The following is an 18,927-nucleotide window of genomic DNA, read 5'->3' as shown; positions in this document are numbered from 1 at the left end:
AGGCTTTCTGGCTTACCTGGTCACGCCGGTGCTTCTATTCCTTGCCCAGACAGTCCTCCTCCTCCTCCTAGCTGTCTCCAGTCCTCTGCACTCCAGGCTCGTCCGGCTCCCCAGACGCTCTACGTCACTCTTGGAAGTCCTCCCAAGAGTGATGTAGAGCAAAGGAGCTTCTTTTTTCCTGGGGAGTTGGACGAGCCTGGAGTGGGCAGCCTCGGTGAGATTTTAGCCAAGTCTGTGGAATTCTACAAAGTGGCACTGCGCCAACTGGACCCTCTTAGATTTTTGTATCTTAGGATTAATCCAGACTCTGTGAGCCATAGGCTCCATATACAGACCGGAGAGTTGAGGCAAGAAAGGGCACCCCTGTTGTGTGCCTCTACTAATTGGGAACGAAGCGGAGGAGTGTCCATTCATCCAAATTGCAGAAGTAGGTTGATTGTAGCTGCTAAGGACCCACCCATTGAAGCGGTCCCCAAGCCCAAAGTGTTTAAGAGTGACTGCTGGAAGGTCCTGGGAACCCTATCAAATGCTTTCTCATCATCTATAGCCAGTAATATTTGCTCTTGGTCATAATATTGGGCTTTGTCGATGAGGTGAAGAATTCATCTTGTATTATTGCTGCATTGCCGTTGGGGCCCAAATCCCACTTGGTCTGGGTCTATAAGGTCTGGCAAGAGGGGAATTTATACAGGCAGATAAGATGCCCGTGAAAAGATTAAGGTTACGTACAAGAGGGAGATAGGCCTATACGAAGAGCACCGGGTTTTTATCTTTCCCCAGCTTAGGAATTATAAAAATAGATGGCGTCAACATTGAGAGGGGAGTGGTAAAGAGTCCCCTATCACCTTAAACAGTCTAGTGAGGAGGGGTGCTAAGATTGGGCAGAAGGTTTTATAAAAGTTGGTGGGAAAGCCATTGGGGCCATTGGATTTAGATGGCGTTTGATATGCTATACTGGAGATGACTTCATTGATCCGAATAGGGCGGTCCAGCTCAGCCACTTGTTCCGCTGTTGTGCTGGAAGTGCAAGCTTCTTGAAGGTATACGGTTGGGGCATCCATTGGCAGATCCGTGCTGTATAGAGGTTTCAATAGAAGTCGTGAAAGGTCTGTACTAGGTGTGGGTCATCCTTCCACTCTCGATCACCGCTTGGACACCAGTCTCCTGATGTTGGATACGTAACCTATTGGCTAGGAGACGCCTGCTTCTATCACCTCCAAGGTAATACCGGCGATGGAAGTGGAGTGCTGCATTTTCCGCCCTGTCAATTTCAATACCCACTAATTGGTCACAAGCAGCCTCTAGCTGCCTTCAAATTCTGGGAGCACCAGTCCTCTTATAGATATGTTCAAGTTATAAAACCCAAAGTTGACAACCATTCACTCTTTGCCTGGTCGAGCCTATTGTCTGTGGCTGAGATTGCAATTAGCTCCCCTCTGATCACAGCCTTTCAAACATCCAACAAGGTAGTAATGGTGACATCTAGGGTATTGTTAATAACTTCGTATTCCTTCATCACCTTGGTAAGTTGTTCAACATTTTCAGGAGTTGCATTAAGACTTTGCAGAGATGCCAGGTTCTAAAAGATGGGCTACGGGGTGGAACTGCGAGAGTGACAATCATGGCAGAGCGATGAGATAGAGAGCAGGGTTCAATCCTTACAGTCTTGACTACAGAGGTAACCTCAGATATGCCCAGAAAGTAGTCCAGTCTTGCGTACGTTTTGTATGCATTGGAATAAAATGTGTAATCTCGGGACAGTGGATGTATAGACCTCCAGATATTAGTTAGGCCTACATCCCTCAACCACCTCGATCCCTCTGTAATGTACACAAAGCGATATATGGCAAGGCACCGATATACATCAGAAACAGTTTAATCAACTATGCCCCTACCAGAGTACTCCAATCCTCGGAAGCCAGGATGCTAGTCTACCCCCGCTCTCGACTGTCATCCGTAGGAGGCAGAGCCTTCTCGTCTATTATTCCACAGATTTGGAACAGACCACCTGACAGCCTCCGAAAAGAACACTCCCTGTTACCTTTCAGGAAACAACTTAAAACCATTTTGTTTAAGGAAGCCCGGGGCTTACAGTAAAGTACCGCCTCCTCACCCCCAACCTTAAGCAGGACCCTCTCTCTCAGCGCTTAGAGACAGTTGGTGATAATGCGCTATACAAATACAAATTACAAATTACAAAATTACAAATTACAAATCCCTCTGGGGAAATGGCTCCTGACTGGCCATGACACTGGGCTGATCTGTCCATCTCATTATTAAAAACTAAGTTCAGATCCCCACCCATCAGGACCAAGCAATCCGGGGTGCTCAACACCTCCATGATTGCCCACTGGAGAAAGGGCTCTTGCCCCTCGTTGGGGAAAATATGGTACCCACAGTAATGGTGTGGGAGCCCACTGTTACAGAGTATGCTAACAACGTGACCCTAATTCAGCCTGTTTGGGACCTGTTTTCCCTCGAAAAATGTTAGGGACCAAAATCACCACTCCTGCCACTTTAGAAGTGAGGGGTGAGAAGTATTGCTAGGAAAATGCTTTGGAATGGAGCCTGTGCTTGTCTTTGGTTAGGAGATGTGTTCCTTGAGGCAAACAAAACTGTTATCGCAAGTGTCACCTGATCACTGTGCAGGAATGGACTTCCTGCACAGCTAATACAAACTCTCTGTTCGCTCTCAAATCTAACCACTGTTTTCTTTTATCTAAACAAGGTTCATAACTTTGTATCATGCAATAAATTACATTTTTAGGCCCTTGACATTGAGGGCAAGAATCACTAAGTGATCAATCATAAAAGTGAGGGAAAAGGAGGAACTGTAGGGACCTCTCCAGGCGCCAGTGCCGCCCAGTTATATAAACCAAGATGGTGAGTAAGAGAGAGTCCAGGACCAAAGGGACTATGATAAAGGCCTTGAGAATCAACCCGAAGATCCAAACAATACAGAACAATAAACTGCCCAATGGGCAAACAGGCAAACAATAATAGAAACTTTAAGAAGCATAGTTAATTAGTTAATGTCCATGGTGTCTAGCCCTATGGTGAAGAATCGGCAGAGGGGGTATCAGTGGCTGTGATCCCCCCCTCCCCTAGACCCACTGTCAAGAGCAAGGATAGAGAAGGAGAAATGGAAGCTACAGAGAAAATGCGGGATTATTCTGCTTCATGTTGTTGCAGGGCCTTCTGGGTCTCTTTCCAGTGAGAACAAGATTGTCTGCCTCTCCTTTGCAATAGTGTCCGGGTCTGGGCAAACCTCCACAGGGGATGATCTTGTGCCCTCAAGCTGCATGCCTCCGATTGTCACGAGTGCGTCTTCCATCCTGGAGTCCCTCTGAGGAGAGCTCCTGGAGCTCCAATCCTTGACATGCCTCCGCCAATGATCATCAAAGCTGGTGAAGCTTCCCTTTGAGGCAGAAGACCAATCAGAAGGGGTGTCCCTAGAAGCACGGCACCCCTATTCCCCAAGGTTGGGTGGTGACAAGGAGAAGGCTTTTTCTAGAGGGTGGAAGCTGTGAGGTCCTGATAGAGAACCGGGTTATGGCCCTGAAACTGTAGTGGGTGCTTATCTCTCGCCTTCTGCAGGATACATTCTTTTAGTGGGAACTCCTTGACACACGTTAATAAAGCAGGTGGATGAGCTGTGGGCGAACTTTTAGGACTGACTCTGTGGGTACGATCCAACTTGATGTCCATATCTGGGTATGCCTCCAGGATCGATCTAAAGATATCCCTGATGACCCAGGTGATGTCTGCTCCCTCTGCCCCGGATGGGACACCTCTAATACAGATGTTATTGCAGCGTGACCTGTTCTCCAGGTCCTCTGCATGGGCCTGCAGGTCCAGTGTCTCCAAGGCAATCAATGTTGCGTTAAACCACCTTAAGGTTGCTGGCAAATTCTTTCTTGAAGGACTGAAGATCCTCTTGGAGGGAGGCAAACATAAATTTGAGAAAAGGGCGCATGGTTGGTGCATCCAGACCACCAGAGTCTAGTGTCTCCACTGTGCTAGCAGCATCTCCGGTCTGGGCCCTGGGAGTTTTGAGTAACATGTACTTGAGCGTGCTATCTCTCTTCCCCACCCCATACCCATGACCAAGTGCGTATAGTAGTGCTGTCTCCCAAAGAAGGGGACACCAGACCAAGCAAACCAATAAGGTTATACAGGATTCAGGGTAAGTCCCAGGGGGTGCGTGGCTGAGTGAGTGTCAGGTAGGGAAGGAGGAGTCCCTGCGCAGTGCATTCAAGCTGCTATCAATGAGGGCCAGAGCAATAGGGGAGACAGGGTGGATATCAACACTTATCTCTAAGTCCCCCAACAGGTGATGGTGATATGTAGACCCAGACATCAGCCTCAGGGCCCCAGCCAGAGATAGGTTTGGTCAGAGGCCCTCGATGTGGTCCGCCATCAAAATAAGTACAAAAGGGCCTCAGGCCCTCCAATATGCTGTTAAAGTCAGAGCGGCAAAGGATGGTGTACGTAGGGGCAGTGGGACTTCCACCACCCTGAGGGGACTCCAAGGATCATTCAGGGCCCAAAAAGTGCAGAGTTGAAAGATCCAAAGGGCCACGCAGGTTTTTAGCCAGGTCCCAGGGATCAGTCACCCATAAATGTATGTATGTATAGGCATTTATATAGCGCGCTACTTACCCGGAGGGTCCCAAGGCGCTTCGACCGCTGCGAAACCCTTCCTGGCTTCCCTGAGAGATGGTCCCTTAATGGGTATCTCCAGGGTGAGACCAGGCATCCCCGGCGGTCTGGTGGGGCCGTTAGTGAAGATGAGGCAAGCTAGTGCCCAGAGTTGCCGAGTGTGATCGCTGATCAGAGTGGGCACCGAGGCGAGAGAATTATCGAGTCCGCTGACCCTGGTCCAGAAACCTGCTGCGCCGGGAATCGAACCCTGGTCCCGGGCCGTCCTCTGCTCTCGGGTCTGCCGCCTCTAACCAGTGAGCCACACTACTTCACTTACTTACCCATAAAACCATGTTCACGGAGGACTCCTCACCTGTGCTTTGCCAGTCTACAACCCCCACAAGACAGGATCCAAAGTTCTAAGCTTATGAAGGTGCCAAAAAACATCTGGTCTTCAGTGCCACAAGAGAAATTGGGCTTTTTTGGCAACTATGGAAGTTTATTCTAATGTCTGCTGTGAATTCTATGGTGACAGTGAAGCTCCAGAGACATTTTTCCGATCTGGGAGGTGAGCGTGTCATTCAGATGGATGGTAAGCCCGCATGCCTGCCCTGTTCCATGAAGCCGACTGCAGACACTGCCACAGGATCCAAAATCAAGTTAAAGGATCACAATTCTGGATTTCAGCTCTTGAATCTTTGTTGCATGCAGGCTGCTGTTTTTGAGGTACAAGCACCACCTTTGCCATATTTGAGAAGCAGGACTGAAGGAGGACAAGGGCACTGATCTCTCTGAATCCCGCCCTCCCTGCTAAGCTCTCAGCATGGCAGGTTAAACGGCAAGCAGGTCATCATTCCCTGTTGTCCATTCACGTTCATCTTTGGCTGGATTGCAGCACATTCACACAAAGAAATGAAGGATAACAGGTGTCTCCCACCACACAGAAAGCATCCCACTAATCAAGGCACTGAGGCCAGGTTACCCTTTGCAGGGATATGTGCATTAAACAAGTGTTATAGCTGAAACCTGCTCCTGTTTTGCACAGGTTTGGTGAAACCTGCCAGTGAGTGCGACACGCTCGCAGTTTGTCAGTACTAGTCTTCAGTGACCTACTGGAGTAACCAAATGTTGAAATAATTACGTTTTCCTTCCTTAATAATGTTAACCTTGATTTATTTATGCATAAGACTTTGAGACATCTAAGGGGCCAGAGCCACAATGATTTTCTTTTAGAAGATATTGTTGGAGTACTCGTGACTTTACTTAATCCTGCATTTCCAGGAGTAAACCCCACATAATCAAGCTTTGCAATCTTGGTCTTTGATGTTGTAGTCTTATGTCAAAGCAATAGCCATAGTTCATTACAGTATACCAGATTGTTAAACTATACGTGCTGTAGTCTTGGTTGAGCCATGGCTGAGATGCCCCAAAGCAAAATCAATCTTATTCTAATTAAATAAATGTGTTTCTGTCAGGGAACCAGGGCTCATTCTTGGTAGCCTGGCAAAAGCAGAAAGACTTTCATCAGTGTAAATGACATATGATACATGTACAACAACATGAGAGTATGAGAAATAAACAAGTGAAGAACAATTCTGTTAGCAAATGATAACATTTTAATGATTACAATGACATCAAAATAAAGAAAACCACCAGCAATAGCAATCAGGAGTAATTAAAAAAGTCCCATTGTAAATTATAGAAGCTCGAAATGTATGTACTTCAATGGTTAGTGGTCGACCAGAATCTAATCAAGAATCTAATCAGAATCTAATCACCATCTGAGGCAGACCAGGAATTAAGCACAATTGGATACAAGCTGCCAGTTCATCCTGGACAAAGGTTGAGTACCTTACAACACAGGGAGGCCCTCACCACTCTCTGTGGTCTTGCTTGCAATTGTGGACTGAGATCCTAAATATATGAAGAAACACTGGGGTGGCAGAGCATTTTAAGAGCAAAAAGATAAAATATGTAACAGCTTTCTCTGAATGATTCACACCCAACTAAATCTGATATATTTTAGTAAATCCCTAAATATGTGTTTGTTTACCCAATAGATGCCCATAAGAAATTTGCTTTCCTGCCATTCACATCGGTCTAAATTGTTTCTATAGCACCAAAGCACTCCTGGAGAATGGAATGGAGGCTGTGCTTTAAAAATGCCATTTAACAATGAAATAATAACAATAAATATAAGTGGTAATAAAAATTATGATGAAGATGGAGTGTGGGCACAGGTGTTTGGGTCATACCTCTCTTATTGCTTGGTTATACTGGAAATGCCACAGGGCCGGGGGTTCATCATTTGTGAATGTTTTGCATGATACTATACAAGGTTAACTCCAATGTATCCCCTGTAGATGCTTTGATAACTCTCTAACAAGAGCTATGAGGTACCGGGTAAAGTGCAACCTACTCATACAGTACAACATGGGTAAAGAGGCATTTGGATTTTCTTGGAGGTACAGTCACTTCAGGACCTAAAGTAGAAGGAGGGTTCTACCCTGACACATTGAGAGTAGTCTCAATGTTGGTTTATGTCATTGGCATTGGTATTACTATAGCTCCTGGACTGGATTGTAAAGAGGAGATTTGATAACTGACCCAGAATCCTCTCCCAGGACTACAAATGCTTGAGCATGAAGATTGTAATGGACCCATACCCCCACTACATATACAACCTCAGAACATCTCCAATCAGCACTACCCTGACCCACATGATCAACACCTCCATCATGTATGCCACTTTCCGAGATAAATGGAAACTATCAGAAATCAACGCCCTCCTCAAGTTGGCCGCAGCCGACCCGAATCAACTGAACAACCTCCGACCCATCTCCCTGCTTCTCTGTCCAGCGGAAGTGATTGGGGAGGCCATCAACAAGCAACCCACAACCCACCTCGAACTTCACCATCTTCTAGAGAACACTCAATCAGGATTCAGAAAGAACCACAGCACTAAAACAGCGCCCACCAATGACAATAAATCATCCTGGACTGAGGAGAATAGCAGCCCCCATCTTGCTTGAACTCTATGTGGCCTTCAACACTATCTCCCATAACACCCTAATCAGAAGACTCCCCAAAATTAGCATACAAGGATCCGATTTCAATTGGATCTGTTCCTTCACAGGAAGAACCCTAAGGGTCATGTGTTCATCCATAACATCAGAGACCAAGAAATTGATAGGAAGAGTCCTACAGGGATTGGGACTGAGCCCATCCTTTTCCACATATACATGACACTAATATCATCTGATCACAAGACATCACTGTCATCTCCTATGCTGATGACACTCAACTCATCTTCTACCTTACAGATAAAGCAACCACCACCATAACCAACTTCCCCAACTGCATGATCATGGTAGCAGACTGGATGAGAACCAACTGCCTGAGGCTCAACTCCAACTCCAAGCTCTGGTCTTCGGCAACAAGCCCTCCCTATGGGACTGCACCTGGTGGCCGTTGGAGCTAGGACCAACACCGATGCCCACAGATGACGCAAGAAGTCTAGGGGATCATCCTAGGTGACAAGCTCAACATGGCAACTCAAGTCAATGCAGTGTGCACCTTCTGCTTCCACATGCTACGCATGCCGCGAAAAATCTTCAGATGATTGCCTCAGAACACCAGGTGTACCGTCTCACAAGCATTTATCACCAGTAAACTGGACTACGTCAACACTCTCTATGCCGGAATTTCCAAACAACTGTTACACAGACTCCAGACCACCACTGCAAGACTCATACTTGACCTCCCATTACACACCACAAAGTACCTCAGGAAGCTTTACTGGCTCTCCATTGACAAGAGCAGCCAATTCAAACTTTTCAGGCACACACACACAAAGCCATACACAACACAGGACCAGAAATCCTGACCAGCTGCATACACTTTCACCAAACTACCAGACACTTACTCTCTGCCTCACTAACACATCCCCTCCATCTGCAAAAGCAAAACTGAATGTTGCTCATTCTCCAACATCACACCCAAGACATGGAACAACCTCCATCAACACATCAGCGCCTCCTCCTCAATTCTTGAGTTCCGCAAGAAGCTGAAGACCTGGCTCTTCCTATAAACACATTGAAGACCACAAATTTACACACCTGCCCAAGCACCTGGATACCCTCTTGGGTGATTAGTGCGCTATACAAATCAAATTAACATACCATAACATGTATGCAGTTGGAAAGCTGGTAAACTGGTGTGCTTTTGATTCCATAATTGACTAAAAATTAAGATTTACTGCTGCGGTATATCCTCATGATTTATCCTAGGTGAAATGATGACTAGTTTGGGGTTCGGGTGACGAGATAATGCTTAAATTAGTTACTGGTAACACACATTACTCAGATTCACCCTTTTTTGTTTCTATTCATGTGATCTACCCTCCTCCACTGGGGATAGTTAAGAGGATTTTTATATTTTAAAAAATGGACTCCGGAAACGTGGTGCCTGAAAGGAGAGGAGTAAGGACTGGGAAATCAGAGTAATGAAGAGTCCCAGGAAGTAAAAGCTCTCTATGTACATGACCCAATTGGAGTTTCATCATTCTTTAGGATGATCTCGCTCAAAGACAATGCCAGACATTCACAAACGTTGCTATACATATATGTTCATGTTCAGTGCAATCAAACAGTGGTGAAAAATGTTTTACCTTGCAGTTATCACAGCAGAGGCCATGCGCACATTGTGAACCTGACGTCAGTGTGCAGGTCGCTGCTCGGCAGCAGGGATTCTTACATTCCTAGAGAAGAAAGAGGCAATCATAGCAAAATGTATACATTGCTGTGGATTCTCACTTAACATAATGCTTGTTATCTATTATGGGAAAGAAGTTATAGCAGGTTTAGCATGCTCGTGCATATTTGTGCATGTATCTATAGAGAAAAGAGGTTGACATTCTTTTAGGGTGAAGAAAGGGTTGCAATATGGTTCTTACAATCTTAAGGGATAAAAAGGCAGTAAATCAGGGTTCCTATACTGCTATAAAAGGACATCAATGGGTGCAAGTGAATTTCCTGCTTTCAGCGGTCCACATGGTCCCTTTCAGTTGCCTGTTAGGCCCTTGGGACAGAAACACAACTTCTTCCCACCCACATGCTTGAAGCAGTAAAATGAAAACTGAAGTCTCAGCAATGATGCGTAGGCCCCAGCAGTCAGCTTCTTGCTTTGCTATGTCACCTTTTCCCATCTTGTCACAGGACAAGTCAGGATCAGTAGCGGTCTCGATCCCACCCTGCCCTGTGACGAGATGAGAGAGGATGAGGTGACGGCGTGATTGGCAACTAACCCTGGGCACTGCAGGACTTATGCCTGAGGTGCCAAGGGCTTCCTGTACCACTGATGCTGCAGCACATCATTAATGGGGTAGACCAGAGTCTTTGCAAGGTAATGAGGCCAAGGCTTTGACTTCACCAGCCCTTTAAATATCTCTGATAGATGGTGCAGTAGCCTTTATGCATCTGCTCCAGCCACCAGGCAGAGATAACAAATAATTTGTATTATTTCTGCAGTGAATAATAGGTTATTATTCACTTGCCCATATAATACAAAATGGGGATGAAACAAGGAGGGAGGAGCCCTGACACTCATTAAAGCAAGCTACCACTGCCTGTTAGGCAGAATCACCTCTTATCTACATGTTGCACTGCCTTATTTGTTCTACGTGTATAAATAACAGGAGCAAGAACCAGTCAACCGTGTTGGGATTGGGGCAGAGAGTATGATAAACACATAAGATATCCCAACTGGTATTATTCAAAGGCAATTAGGCAAGATATGAATGGGAAGCATCCTTTACAACAAAACTTATACAACGCAGTGCTTTTACAACGCAGGTTTTACAACAAAAACCATTACAACGCATTGCACTGGGGGGCGCTCTAGGATAGGGAATAGTTTTAATTTACTATCCAACACCTTCCCTACTATCCACGGGGACTGGTGTTGGAATAGTAAATTAAACTATTCACTATCCAGCACCCCAAAGCGCTATGCGTTGTAACAGCATGCGTTGTAAAAACTGCGTTGTAACAGCATGCGTGGTAAAAGCATGCGTTGTAATGTCATACATCCGATATGAATTCAACATTATCATAAGGAAGTAAGAAGACTCTGTTTGATTACTGCATGTGCTCATGGCATAATTTTATGTAGAAATATTGGGAAAGGGGGAGAAAAACAGAGCAATTAGCAGTTGTAACAGCACTACAATATACAAAGAAAACAAATAATAACAACCCAAATTGCACTTGGTGCTCAAGGTGTGTGAGTGAAAAACACGGTGGCGACGCAGGTGACAAATAAAATCAGCGAGGACGGCGCGTAGTGACTGGTGCAAAATTATATACAGTGAATAAATGAAACAATGTGGTTCCAAATAGCTTGAAAAGTTTATTTCAATATGGTTTCCTTGTGTTGTTCATGAACCACTTTGTATGGAGCGCCTATGATCGCGCTGAACGGTCTTTGTTCTACAGAATTTTCAAAGGGCAAAGTTACTTTTGGAACCAATGTGACACTTTTAACCCTCCTCCCAACACCATTGGAAACATTGCATTATATTTGGAACAATCCATGGGAAAGCAGAATATTTTGTAAAAATTGGTGAAGGGGCAAATTTATTAGTGATGCCCTGATGGGACTTAAGACTTAACCTTAATTACATGGACAAGAATGCTGCTGCACTGTGTGTGTGTGTGTGTGTGTGTGTGTGTGTGTATGCACTCAAAAAAACAAAGGTTAAAGTAGCATTATAGTCAGGGGAATATCTCAGTGATAACATTAATGTTTTGAACCCCCCAAAAAACACAGAAATCCACCAGTTATAGTCAGCAGCGCTTACTATAACTTGCTCCCCTGTCATGCACTACTTATTACCTCACATATGACATCACAAATGACATGTTCTGTTACATAATTTATGACATCACTGATGACATCTTAAATTACATCATTGATGGCATCATCCAATGAGTGTGTTAGTTTGTTTTATAGTTTACATAGTGGCAGGTAAGTAGCATATTACTTTTCTACCTTATTTTTGTCGCGATTCTTCAGTGTAGGCCAGGAAAGATGGGTTTCCCTGCACCTACAGTTAAGGCTCTTTTACCCTTTATGCATGTTACCAGGTCTATTGGCAGATGGCACACAGCGTACTACATGTCCCAGAATTCCTTGGGACTTAATGCCCGTAGATGGATAATGAGACGTCTGGATTTCCACTCCTGTAAAGCCCCTCCCCTTCCTGGGGTCGGGGCTTGACATTCTCGTCGGTTTTTGAGTTTGAGTAAGCGGATGGTAGTCCCCGCTGGATTTCTGGTTTGGATTCGTTGTTTCCTGCTGAGGCTCTTTCATCAAGCAAGGCAATTGGTTTCCGAGGCCCAGGCTTTCTCTGAGTGTTCCAGCTGGTTCGCAGAGGCCGCCCCGGCAGGGGGATCGAGGGCCGGCGCCTTAACCCTCGCCAGGCCCCTGGAAGGAAAACCGGTTCGGGTGGCGCCCCCAGAAGCAGGAAAGTCTGTGTTGCACATCCTTGCGACCCCCGCTATCTCCTCGCCAGGTAGGTGCCTTGCCCAGCGGCCAATGGGGCTGGGCCGGGGGGTAAACCCCCCACTGGGGAAGAAGGTCGGCTAACCAGAGATGCTAAGTTGGGGGGCATAAGAACACCGCACCCCGGTCCAGTTGGCATCGTGGACCCGGGGACAGCGGCAGCACGGCGAAAGGATCTTGTCCAGGAAGACGACTAGAGGTGGAGGCGAAGCGCTGCCGAGCAACCAGACCATCAACGGCAATACCAGACAGAAGACCGAGCAGGGCCGTGCCTGGGCCCGAGCCCGGGACGACAACGAGCGGGAACAGGCCGAAGGTCATCCAAGAGCTATTCCACCGAGCGGCCGAGCACTTCCAAACAAGAGGTAGCATCCAACAACATGGCCAGTAAGAGGGAGCTAGGGGAGCTGTTGAAAGAGATCCGAGCAGCCTCCGAGGTACATGGAACAGAATGGCTGCAGGCGCACCTTGGCAAGGGTGCCGGAGGAGGTCCGAGCAAACGACCGCCAGCAGAAGCCGAGGAGCCAGCGCAGAAGCGGCAGAGAAGAACCCCAGCGAAGCTGAAGGAGACGGCAGCGGCGGCGATGAGGACGCAGCCGGGAAAGAAAGCCCCCACGCCGGCAGGCAAGCCAAGGACAGAAGGGCCAGGATGAGGAATAGAAATGGTAGCAACGAGCAGTGAGCATATTGGCACGATCGTGCAAGAATGCATGAAAGCCATGCCGCCCCTCATCCTGCAGGGGCGGGACGTGCAAGGGGAAGGGGGCGCCAGCGACCCAGAGGACGAGGAATGTTCAGGCCTTCCGTGGCACTTAATAGACCCTGGGTGGGTGCGGCAAGTGCAGCTGGGGGGACAGAGCGCTCCAACAGGACGAGGGGGCTTAGGGTCACCAGTAACAGGCTGGGGCGGCCCAGCCGGCGGCCTAACACCACCCTGCCGGCGCAAGACCCCTATGCGCGTCCCGGCCCGCATCCTTAACAACTAGAGCCGCGGGACTAGCCAGTTTGATACCTCTGTCAGTCAAGGAGAGAATTTGGAAGAAGGAGTTTAAAGACATTTTCACTTTGCTAGAGATCCAACTTGATGGGCTAGAGCTGATGCTTGCGATAAGAAAGAAGAAGATAGGAGAGAAGATAGGAGAGAAAGGCGGAAGGAAAGTTGTGGAGAAGTTCCCGCGCTGCGCCGCAGACCTTTGGCTCTATGAGGCCAACATACACAATGCACAGAGGCAGTTCCCCGGTGATGCTTGGCTGGAGTATGATAAGGGTTTCCGTTTAAAGATGCAGACCCATCCAGAGATGGAATGAAACGAGGAAGATGTGTCTGGGTTCATCCACAAGATAATGATTGCTTAGAAAACCAGGCACTGGGCAGGTAGGAGCGAACAGCCCTTTCGTTCCCCCCATCACAAGGGGAAGAGTAGGACTTTCCAGAAAGGCAGAGCGCACAACACATGGAAGACCTCGCCACCGCGGGGAGGGCCAGCCATATGCTGGAAATATGAAACTAACGAATGTTCATGGGGATCGTCGTGCAAGTTCCTGCACGCTTTCTCCAGTTGTGGGGGTGGACACCCGACAGTGGGGTGCAAGCGAAAAAGCGACCAAGGAAGGGACAAAAAAGAGAAAGGGAAGAAGCAGTGAGAGGGCGACTGAGGAAGGGGGGGGGTCCAGGAGAGTTCCATCAATACAGCCTAGCCAGGTCCCCCATCAACACAGCACAACTACGCAGGCTTGCAAACATGTACCACAACAAAGATTACACCAAGACATTAGTGAAAGGATTTGAAGAGGGGTTTGTTATCCCCTTCGAGGGCACCCCACCGTGAGGCGGGGCAAAGAATTTAAAATTGGCCCTCCAACACCCCGAGGTAGTCTCCAAGAAGTTAGAAAAAGAGAACTCATTGGGCAGAATAGAAGGCCCCTTGCCTCCCCTACTGCAGGCGGGGTTAGTGGTCTCTCCACTGGGGGTGGTACCAAAAAAGGATCCAGGTCAATTTAGACTGATTCACCATCTGTCCTGCAGCGAAGCTCTCGCAACCACAAGATAGTGAAACACAATGGGTATAAACAAAACAGATAACAACAATATAATAGAAGCAGATTCTTTGGTGTGTTCTAATCCCAGCAGGGCGAAGATTTATTTTGTCCAGACGTAAGGAATGTCACAATATGCCGACACGTGTTTCGTCGTGTGCCGTGGAGTCAACACGACTCTTCAGGGCTTAGGACTCAACTCCAGCGTATGGGTTGAGCTTTAGTCTGGGAATGTGGTGAAGTCTCACGTAGGTAAAACTCGAGAGAGACACTGGGATTTCTTCGTATCTAGTAATTGTTGATAGAAAGTGGTAGGTTGTCCAGTGGAGTTATAAGCCAAACGAGTGATCTCCACTCATTTGGAAAACTGTTAGGGCGTATTACTACCTTCAGTGTTAGGACACTGGAAACGGTGCGTTTCCGGTGTTTACCGGGCGGGGATCCGAAAGTCGAGAAGCCGTCCGAAAACGTGTGTGTGTTCCGGAAAAGCGATGCGCTCCGAGATCGTGAATCCCTCCTCCGTTGTTGCCCGGTGGCCGTCTGTCGAGAGCGGACCATCTGTCATTCCCCGAAGGGTCATCCATTAATGACGGGATCAGCCCCGAGGCTTGCTCAGTGGGTTACGCCACAGTGGACGATGCCATCGACCTAGTACGAGCGTCAGGCCACGGAGCCCTTATGGCTAAAGTAGACATAGAATCGGCATTCCGCCTTCTCACAGTCCATCCTTCCAGTTTCCACCTCCTGGATTTTCAGTGGGGAGGGGAGCTTTACTTTGACAAAGCCTTGCCCATGGGTTGTTCAGTGTCTTGTGCTTAATTTGAGACGTTCAGCACATTCCTGGAATGGGCCCTACACGCCAGGCACAAGGAAGGGGGAAGCTCCATTACCTGGATGACTTCCTCTTCACAGGCCCGGCCGCTAATGACATATGCGGACGGACATTAGCCGCATTCCAAGCTTTGTCTAAGGAGTTAAGGGTCCCGCCAGCGGCAGAGAAGACAGTGGGCCCGGCAACAACGATCACGTTCCTAGTGATAGAGCCGGACTCCATTGCAGGCCCCTCCAAGTTGCCAGAAGGAAAGGTGACAGAGTTCAGGGAGGATATCAAGAACCTGTGCGGAAAAGAAAAAGCGACACTCAGGGAGCTCCAGGGGCTGATTGGTAAGCTCAATTTTGCGGCAAGGGTGATCCCGGCAGGCAGGGTGTTCGCTAGGCGACTGACCCATTTGACATCAGGCATGACACGCAAACACCACCATGTTAGACTAGGAGCGGGCGTGAAACAGGACCTGCAGATGTGGGACTCATTTCTGAGGAACTTTAACGGGATCCTCATCTGGGGGGAAGGATGGGTGACATGCAGGCAGATTGCGCTTTTCACAGATGCAGCCGGGAGCCATTGTTTTGGGGCCATCCTGGGCAGCAAGTGGTGCAGGGGGCAATGGCCAGTTCAGGAAAAACAGGAAACATAACATTCCTTGAACTATTTCCCATTGTGGTGGCCCTGGCGATCTGGAAACATGAGCTGCGCAACATGAAGCTCACAATCTGGTCCGACAACAAGAGGGTGGTACAATCTATAAACAAAGGGGCAGCCAGGTGCCCAGAGATACTGACACTAATGCGCCATCTGGTTAAATTACAGTTGGAAGGCAACATAGACCTGAGGGCACGGCACGTACCAGGGGTGGAGAACGAGCTGGCAGACGCCCTTTCAAGAGCACAGATGAACAGATTCAGGCCGCTGGCACCCAGGGCAGATCAGGACATGACCCCTTTCCTGGAACACCTGTGGGACCTAGCGGAGTAGACCTCGCAGCGTTGGTGAACCAGGCCCTCGTCTCGAAGCAGCGAAGAGATATAGAAAGTATGTGGGCACAGTAATGCAGATAGGGGGTATCCGAAACCTAGAGGACGCCAGGGCAACAGGCAAGGCTGTGGAGAGGTTCATCCTGTGGGCATACAACAGTAGAAAATCAAGGTCCTGGGCACAAGCGCACCTAGAAGCAGTGACACTCTTTACAAAGTTGGCGGCGGGGCGCGACCCTGTGGCATCTCACTACATCAAGGCAGCCATGAAAGGTTGGAGGCGCGCCGAGGGCAAGAGAATGGATAGCAGACGGCCGATAGATTTTTCCAAACTGGCTCTCCTATTAGAAGCCTTGGGAGGCGTCACGAGGGACGCATTCGAGCTCAGCCTGTTTAGAGCAGCCTTTGCCATCCGCATCAGCGAACTGGTGGCACAGCGCAGGGGTGGGCCTGCTGATAACTGCCTACAAGCCAGGGACATAACGCTGCAAAAGGCCCAGATTGAGATTCGGCTACGGGGCTCGAAGACCAACCAGGCTTGGGCTGGGAGCACTATCCGGCTGCACTGCATAGAGGATCCGAGGTATGCTGCCTGCCGGCATTCATGGCAATAAATCAACCCGATCTGAACTGCACCCCTCCCTTCCTCTTTTTTAATATCCTTCTTTCTACCCACCCACTAATTATGCTAATTGCGACTTCCCCGCTTTCTCCACATTGTAGTTGCTCCTGCCTGCTGCTGTGTTGACAAAACTACATTCCTCATGAGGCACTTCTTAGTGAACTGCAAAACGCACTAAAAGTCTCGTAAATTTAAAACAGCTTAAATATTTTAAACCCAACTGTTATATACTGTAATGTCCATTTCCTGATCGTACAAATTCTATCCTCGATGAAGTCACGGTGTAATCGCCTAGCGAGTGAAATATCTCATCTGTCTTTCTGTTTAAAGATTTCAATCATTTTCAACCATGTGGGTGCTATCCCGATGTTGGGCTTTCTGTTTACTCCAGCTAATATAGGAACAGGATGCACTCCTTTTTCTTGACACTTGCTTGTTTCTTTCACTTTTTACCTTCGTGCTGAATGGTGAGTGCTGAGCCCAAAAACACACTCTTAGTATATGACGCTTTAACAATGGTGCGACATCGCGCACCATCCAAACGCACAGCTTAATTGCACCGAACTCTGCAATTACTTCAAAAAAATACTCCATTTACTTTCATCTGTTCATTCATTTTACTCGTTATTTTAAGTTCAACATGCGTAAATTCCACTCGCCGAGTGATCATGCAATTTCCCAAATTTCTGGTGCTCTCATTGTGCCCATCCGGACCTCTCAAAAAGAACACGACTTAAGCATTTCTTCATTCAGGGCAGTATTTATTCATCATAACCCAATGCATACGTCAGGCTCCACCTGATATAAAAAATCAATTGATCATTGACAGGCTCGGGGGCATCACCCCGGCAGCAAACTGACTATTGTAAATGTTACTCCAGCAGGGAGGAGACCTCGGCTGGTGCTGGTGGTGGGCCATTCGTTCGAGGCCAGGTTGCAGGCCTGGTGGCAGCAAGCCGGCTGCAAGCGGAAAGATAGGCCGGTGCACACATGCATCCAGTGGTTGGGCAGGCCAGGGATGAGATGGGACCAGCTACCGGCGACGCTGGAGAGAGTGCAGGCAGACACACCCTGGTTACCAGAGGTGGTGATCATCCACTTAGGGGGGAACGACCTGGTGAGCAGGGGAAGGAAGGCGCTCCTCCATGACATCCATAGAGACCTCACAGAGACAGCCAGAGCGTTTAAGGGTACGGCTGTCAAATGGTCGGACCTCATCAGCAGACAGGTATGGCGCGGGGCAGAGTTGAGAAGAGCAGTAGAGAATTCCAGAAGGAAGCTGAACATAGCAGCAAGCAAATTCTGCAGGGTCAACGGTATGGAAAGTTTAAGACAAGGGCTCATCCACCCTTGCTGCCCCGAGCTCTATGCAAGGGGCGGAGTCCACCTGTCTGATGTGGGGTTAGAGGCGTTGTGGAACAACCTGTGGGGTGCGATGGCACTGGCGGGTTGCACATAAAAAGAAGCGCCCTGTCTCGGACACGAAGGGGGGAGCCGCAGGAAGACGTAAGCCTCCCTGGCGGCGTGGCGGAAATAAGGAGATAATACTTGCTACGAAGACACACCGACGGGCGGTGTGTAAGAATTGGGACCCTCACACTGGGATGCCGAATGGCAGGATGAAGGGTCAAACAAGGAGAAGGGGGTAGCAACGGAGACGGCACTCGCCGTCCAGCCCCCGCCGGCTGGCAGGGCACAACAGAGACCAACATGGTGGCGAGTAACTCCGGGAAGGAAGCTACCCCCACGCAGAGGAAGCGCTGAGACAACCCAAAAAAGAGAACGAACAAACCGCCAGTCCAAAGGGACAACAAAGTGATCCGCAAAAGGCAAGCGGATGATTTATTACCATGCATGACCAGTCAAAAATAGTGCTGTATGACAAATGCCATATGACGTATGAATATGCATTTATGATAATAAAACTGCGGCCAACATTGCAACTAAGAGAATAAAACAGTGTTGGCTTATTTATTCGGAGGACCATCAAAGGTCCCAAGCATATGGGTACATACGCACGAATGGGGCGCAGTATGGGGGTTATCGCAGAGGCCGCCCCCGCAGGGGGCTCGAGGGCCGGCGCCTTAACCCTCACCAGGCCCCTGGAAGGAAAACCGGTTCGGAGCGGCGCCCCCAGAAGCGGGAAAGTCCGTGTCGCACATCCCTGCGGCCCCCCGCTAGCCTCGCCAGGTAGGCGCCTCGCCCGGCGGCCAATGGGGCTGGGGGTAAACCCCCCAATGGGGAAGAAG

General features: G+C 48.4%; 1 protein-coding gene across 1 annotated transcript in view; it reads right to left on the bottom strand.

Annotated features, from left to right (window-relative positions):
- LOC147669001 (disintegrin and metalloproteinase domain-containing protein 9-like) overlaps positions 1 to 18,927 on the bottom strand; it is a gene marked incomplete at its 3' end in the record, with an annotated part of 870,311 nt that overhangs the window by 503,620 nt on the left and 347,764 nt on the right. The window contains exon 11 of the mRNA XM_086948294.1: positions 9,314 to 9,403. Within this exon, the coding sequence (XP_086804420.1) occupies positions 9,314 to 9,403 (90 nt within the window). The remainder of the gene's footprint in view (positions 1 to 9,313; positions 9,404 to 18,927) is intronic.

Source organism: Lissotriton vulgaris, unplaced genomic scaffold, assembly GCF_964263255.1.
Source record: "Lissotriton vulgaris unplaced genomic scaffold, aLisVul1.2 SCAFFOLD_840, whole genome shotgun sequence".
NCBI lineage: Eukaryota > Metazoa > Chordata > Amphibia > Caudata > Salamandridae > Lissotriton > Lissotriton vulgaris.
The sequence above is the reverse complement of the archived record's forward strand: the minus strand, read 5'-3'. Positions and strand labels throughout refer to the sequence as shown.